We start from the raw sequence: 6,842 nt of genomic DNA on the forward strand, positions 1-6,842 counted from the left end.
CCTCAATGCTGCTCGGATCTCTGCCTTCAACCCCTTCATGAAGTTCCCCTCCAATACCGTATATGATAATCTCTCCACCCTACTGGTTAGGTGCTCAAACTGCTCCCGATAGTTTGCTATTTTGATCCCTCCTGTGCCAGAGCAAAGAACTGCTCATAGAAATCTCCTCCCCGATCGGTTTGGAAACGTCTTATTATGCAGTCCTTGAATTCCCGCCAATCCCTAATAGGTCTCTTCTAGTCTTTCCGCTGGTACCATGATAGTGCCTTTCCCTCCAAACATAGGCATGCTGCTGTCAGCTTCTCCTCCTTCGTTAGCCCATTAACGACAAAGTACCTCTCCACCTTATAGATCCACCCATACGCATCCTCCCCCTTGAAGATAGGCATCTTCAACTTCCTCACATTCTGATCTCCACCATTCCCCCTTATTCCTCCATAGCTTCCTTTCTCCCAAGTGCTCGGCCCATCCCATATCTCCCGGTTTTCCCTTGCTTTGCCATAGCCCAAACCCCCTTCGAATTCCCCTATCCTTCCTTCAAAATCAGCACCTCGGCGACCATAATTTCCCTCCAGACGTTCCCAATCAGTACCCCTTTGCGCCATCCCTTGATACCCATACCTACCTCCTCTATCCTCCCTCTGGAAAGGCTCCAGATAGTGTTTCCTTCTTTCTCCCTCCACGATTTCCACCTCAACTTCCTCCCTACGAGTTTCAGAATTCGTGTTTTTTCTTTCCTCCGCTCTTGCCACGGAAGCCGCTGTTTGGTTCTAAATTTCAAACATTTTCTTCATCATGTCCCGGAGATCAACTACTTGTCCTTCCATGGAGGAAATCCTTTCCTCCACCATTGTCTTGATTTGGTTCATCTCCCCTTCAAGTCTTTCTTCTAGCGCATCAACTTTCTTGGCCGCCATCTCGATCCGAACTTTTGTAAATCCAAAATTTCTGGATTTGGATTACAAAAACAGCACTTCGTCCGTTCCCGACCAAAAATCAGCGCAAAATTTCGCCAAAATCAGCTCACGAACGGTCCCAAGACTTGCTTTGCTACCAATTTGATAGGAATTACTTGAGTTCGCAAGTAACCCTAAGGGAAATACTTGAGTTCGCAAGCAAACCTATCTCCAATTGGAGAAAACAGCGAGAATAATGCAAAATCTGGGCGAAATCAGCCCCAAAACCATATATTACGGTAGGAAAATCAAAGCCAAACAATAAAAATAGCAAGATACAATTGATCCTCTATTCGAGAGGAGGATCGATCTCTCCCAAATCTCTAGACGCCGTTAGAGCCCAAAGGAAAACCTAAATCTAGGAGATCTCAAATCATCCAAACTCCAGATGCCCTAGCCCTAGGAAAACAAAGTATTTAATACATACAAATCAAAAGGAAATCCCTAAATAGTCCCTACATTCAATTTACCTCCCAAATCCCTAAAAAATCCTTCCTAAAATGTGGCTCCCGTGGACCTCCTACTCGCACGACATTCGCAGCCAGTGGAGAAAACTCCGCTGTTTTGCGTCTGGGTCGGTCCCGCGTGGACCGGCTGGACCGGTCCACTGGACAGGTCTAACAGTCTTATGGCCCCGTTGAGGAGAAACTCGTGTGATTGGATTTGGGTAAGGGTTTATGGCTTTCGGTTGAAAGTAGCCATAACGACGGGTCTTTCGATCTCTATTAGAGAGGGCCCAAATAGCGGTTTTTACAACTTAGTCCTATAGACTTAAGATGTCCAATGATTTTGGATGTTCAGATAGGTCTGATGGCTTTTGAATTTAGAAGTTGTTTGATGACGGGTCTTACGACCTAGCCCCATAGGCTAAGTGGCCCGTATAGTGGGACTTGCAATCTAGCCATATAGGTTAGATGCGACCACGACTGCGGAACTGGGGGAATTGTAAACCTCGTCCACGACCTCTGGTAGAAGCCAAGGCAAACTGGGAATCAGATGTAGCAATAGGAGTCGGACAGAGTAAGTTCTTTGCTACATCAATGGTGAGGTTGACTTCTTTGCTGCATAGCAATGAGTAGAGGTCATCAAGAGAGACTGGAGTGAATTTGCTGCGAATTGCAGTCTTAAATGCTTGATAATTTGCAGTAAGTCCGTTCAATATGTATAAAATGATATCTTCAGTGTCAATGATTCCACCATCGATATTAATGCTGTCAACTAAGCGTTTAATTGTAGACAAGTAGTCGGTCATGGATTGATTTCACATAATTAAAAGTGTGGAGTTCATTTTTCAACTGAATAACCCTCGATCGATTGGTCAAAAAGGGACGCCGCTCAAGCGTAGCCCAATGGTATGACAGGAGGTTAGGTTGATGATATAAGGTAGAAGAGAGGGTGAAATTGTAGTTCACAGTGCAACCGAGAGGTTCTGATCAAGATGAAGCCACTGCGAATAAAGTGGATTAATGGTGGACTGACCGGAGGTTGAGAGAATGTGCTGATGTGGGTAAGTAGTTGTGCCGTCGAGAAACCCGACAAAACCATTGGCAAGAAAGAGTTTTTTAACATGTGCGCCAAGTGGGGTAGTTTTCGGCAACAAGTTGAATATGCACAACATTTTTAAAGTTTGAAACCAGGAACCTCAAAGAGGGAGGGATGGTGGGTTCAGCTGGTACAGTTTGAGAGGGTGGTGGTGTGTTTGTAGAGGAGTGACCATAGCAGTTATGCAGAGGTCTCTGATACCATGATAAAATACTTGAACAGCTTGATGAGAAGTCAAGCTTAATACAAACAGTAGCTGAAGCAGAGAAATAAGCAAAAAGGGAAAAGTGAAGTAGAGAAAAACAGAGACAGCTATATTCAAACCTTCATAAGATTTTCTTGTAGCAGATTGTAGTTACACACACACATAAATATATAAACAGAGAAAATGATTCACAGAAATACCACAGTTTCAGTTACGGTGGAGATTAGATCAAGCTGTAAGAAGAATCGTGAGATTCCTGAGCACTTGTAGAAGACGGCTGCATAGCAGAGAGGTGAGTAAACTTGGAATGGTAAAATCTCTTCAATATCAACTCCTTAAAGAAGAATCAAAATAATCCCATCATGAGACTATTTTGATTCCTTTTTAAAGACAGATCAAAATTGTATTTTAATATAGTTAAAGATCATTTTGGTCCTTTATAAAAAGTCAATGGACCATTTTGATCATTTTCTCAAAACGAGTGAACACCAAATTGTTTGTTGAGTGCAGTAATTCACGTACTGCCCTACTTACGCCTGTTTAATATGCAAACCTTGCGGATATGTTGTTTTTAATCGTACCATATTTCATCATATGCAACTATCTTCACCTCTTCATGCTCCATTTCCTCGTCATATTTTCTTTAATTTATATTGCTCAATGCTTTTTTACTTGCATTTGAAGTCTAACCAACTTCCTTGCATCTATCATATAGTGCTACATAAGCTGTGATCATGGTATGTCTCCTATTAGAATCAGCTGATGACTCTCTATTATTATGTTCTAATGCCATATTTTGCATCTCTTTTTATTCCTGTGATACCCGTAGAATAATTCTGATTCTGTTCCTTTCATGTTACACTCACAACTGTACAAAGTACAGTTAGAAATGCTGACCATTCATCTACACCTTGAATGGCCTGCTTTGTTTGAAATTAGGGTGCTTTTGTTGCTATTTGAAAATCAGGGTAACTTGCTAACCTGAGAGAATCCGAGTCCTCAATAATTTTGTTTCTTTAGCCACTCTTGTTTCATTAATAAAGTTAATATTTACTTATATTTCTATTGCTTTTTTTCGCTGTGAACAATTATTAACTCCATGCTTTGAGAGACCTGTTCTTCGGCTAAATTGTTTCCTTAAGTAGAACATATTGATGATGTATGGTTGGACATTGCTAATGAGCAAGACCATTATAAGTGTATTCTACGTGCGCTGTTTGCTTCTGCATGTTCTTCAATATTTGTCTGCTATTGTCTATGCCTGCAGGCTGCGGCAATGTTCAAGGTATTGCATAAAGATCCACCTATGCCGGAGACTTTGTCATCTGAAGGTAAAGACTTTCTGCAGCGCTGTTTCCGCAGGAATCCAGCAGAAAGACCAACAGCAAACATGCTTCTAGATCATCCCTTTATTCGGAACTCAAACCACTACCATCTCCATGGTTCCATCCAGGCTTTTGCGGGAATCAAACTTAATGTGAGTCTTAGGTCACGTAATTGTATTTTATTCTATGGGTGTCAATATTTGACCCGACCCGAACCCGACCCAAAAATTTTGGGTTCGGGTCATCCCGAATAGGGTCGGGTTTGGGTTAGGGATTTCTAACCGTTGTAAAACCCGGTCGGGATTGGGTTGACCCAAAAACCCGAAAGCAACCTGGTTGGACGCATTTTTAATTAATTTAGGAGTATTTTAAAAGATTGTTACAAAAGAAGTAAATGATATTTCTAAAAAATAATAAAAATTGTTGTCCAAATTAAATTAAGCATGATTTATTTTAAATTGATTGAAGTAAATCTTACCTTAATTTTAGTTATGTTTAAATAAATTGAACCTAAACCCTAAATTTTAGTAAAACATACCCGAAGCGGGTCGGGTCGAACAATGTCGGGTTAGTTCCGGGTTGGACCTGAACCCGGCCCCAATTTTGATAGCCCTATTTCATTCTTTAAGTTTCACTGCTTGATGTAAAAGCAAATTTTATACAACCATATCAGGAGACCACCAATAGCCCAAGGGACAGGCCTAGAGCAAGAAGCGAGCCTTTTCTGAAAGGAAGACAGCCTACCAACGGGTTAGTAAGCTTCACAATTGACATTGATCAATTCTGTTGTTTATTTTTCTTTACATACAGAAAATGAAAGTATTGTGCACTTTCGATAGCCTTTCTGCAGCAAGATTTCATTAGTCCCGCTGTCGTTTTTCAGTGAAATCAGTCACTCTCAGGCAGAAATCTCGGAATCCACAGCTCCTCGCCTGACTCTGAGATCCGCACCAGAGGTTCTCCATAGTTTATTTCCACATTCAGGCTCTTCAATGAATACCTCAAATGGTTTTCACGCAGTTGTTGGAAACCTTCATGCTTCCAGCTCTGTAGCATTTCTTTCAAATAACACATATTCATTTACTGGGAATCAGAATCATCACCAGTTGACCTCTCCAAACAATATTTCAAGTGGCACACATTCAAATACAAGCAACAAACAACCCTATGTGCTGCCAAAGCCAAATGTAAAAGATTTAAAGGAAGCTTGCCACTTTTAGAACGGCCATGGAAGGCTTGAGATTTCTTAGCTGAGCTTTAGATTCTTTTTTTCCACACATTTTCACCATTTCTAGTGTCTGTAGCTCGAATCAGGTGGTAGGAATGTTGACTACAAGAGTTTAGAGTTTGTATATTTTCACCAATGATCAATTGTAGGAATTAATTAGGCGTGTCGAATTCGGATTGAGTTGTATACTGTGCAGGTGCGGTAGGGATCAGATTTACGGCTTCCTTTGGGGCGGCTTTCTTACTATTTTTAAAAACAACTTTTTAGTATAAAATTTTGTACTAAAAAACTGTGTTAAGAAGCAGTAAAAAAGCTGTTTCAAACGAAGCCTAAATTAATGGGACTTCAGCTCTACTTGAAGCTATTTTGCCTATTCTTGATTTTCAATCGTGTGTAAAATAAGTGTAAATATTTAAGTATTTTTGGCTAATAAATGTGATCAACGGTTCCACGTCATATTTTCTAGTTTTGCATTAAGACATTTTGTTATGAGTAGCAGTGCTTTTTTGGTATGTTCGCTGAAATATGCCTCAAATTCTTTTTGTTGGGTGGGGGGCTGGGATTTATATTCATGCAGCTAAATTTTTATCATTTTATGCATTCATATATCTATAATCAAGGCTTCATTTGGGACGGTTTTTTTACTGCTTCTTAAAGCAATTTTTTAGTATAAATTTTTAATTTTTGTATTAAAAAAATAGCTTTAAGAAGCAAGAAGAAAGCCTTCTCAAACGAAGTCAAAATCTTCGTTTGAAACAGTTTTTTCTGCTTTTAAAAATAATTTTTCAGTATAAAAATTATAATTTTTATATTAGTTGTACCAAACAAATCCTAAATCTTTATATTTATACATATTTTATTATAATTTAAAGATTTAAGTATTATTATGGATATTCTTTTTTTTTTAATAACATATATTTGGATTTTTTTCCCTCCCTTTCAAGTGTGGAAATTCATTCAAATGCAGACAGCCAACACCGAACTCAACATGAAAGATTTTGAAGTTAAATGAATAGTCTGGTTGGGATGATTATAGCATTTTATAAAATTAATTATGAGATTGTTATGTAAAAAATAACTTAGTTATTCTTTGTTAAAAATATTTTTTTTTTCAAATAAGTATTTTATAGAGAGAAAATAATAAGCAATAGTCAAATAAAATTTTAATTGTTATATGAATAATTCAACTAAAAAGCTGTTGTCCTAAGCAAGCTCAAAGTCAACTTTAAAATAATTGATTTCCAATTAGTATTTTTATTTAATTTATTAAGGGACAAATCTATTATTAATTTTTTTAATTCTATACACAATCATATTATGAAAATTAATATAGATATATTAAATTATTTTCAAATTGTTGGATTAAGTAAAAATAACCTTAAGATTTTATTTTATAATTGATTTAAAATAAAATCAATTCAGCAAATATGCGAAGGCACAAGGTGGCCATAGTTTGAAGGTTATGGCAAAACGAGGACGAGCAAAGGCTGTTCGTGTTGAGGAAAGATCTATCCAGGGTGTCGCTAAGTATCGCGGAAGCTAACTTCCGGACAATCACGTCATCAAATGCATAGTGCATTTAGATT

At 38.4% G+C, this 6,842-nt stretch overlaps 1 protein-coding gene across 3 annotated transcripts in view; it reads left to right on the forward strand.

Annotated features, from left to right (window-relative positions):
* The window catches only part of LOC110116282 (mitogen-activated protein kinase kinase kinase 5), a 28,176-nt gene extending 22,464 nt beyond the window's left edge, over positions 1-5,712 (forward strand). For 2 of the 3 annotated variants that reach the window (XM_020849797.2, XM_020849798.2), the window contains 3 exons: positions 3,971-4,180; positions 4,702-4,778; positions 4,912-5,712. In XM_020849797.2, the coding sequence (XP_020705456.1) occupies positions 3,971-4,180; positions 4,702-4,778; positions 4,912-5,248 (624 nt within the window). In that variant the 3' untranslated portion in view covers positions 5,249-5,712. Of the gene's footprint in view, positions 1-3,970; positions 4,181-4,701; positions 4,779-4,867 lie in introns of all 3 variants that reach the window. The other variant, XM_020849799.2, reaches the window with a different exon arrangement.
* Positions 5,713-6,842: the final 1,130 nt, after the last annotated feature.

Source organism: Dendrobium catenatum, unplaced genomic scaffold, assembly GCF_001605985.2.
Source record: "Dendrobium catenatum unplaced genomic scaffold, ASM160598v2 fragScaff_scaffold_601, whole genome shotgun sequence".
Lineage (NCBI taxonomy): Eukaryota > Viridiplantae > Streptophyta > Magnoliopsida > Asparagales > Orchidaceae > Dendrobium > Dendrobium catenatum.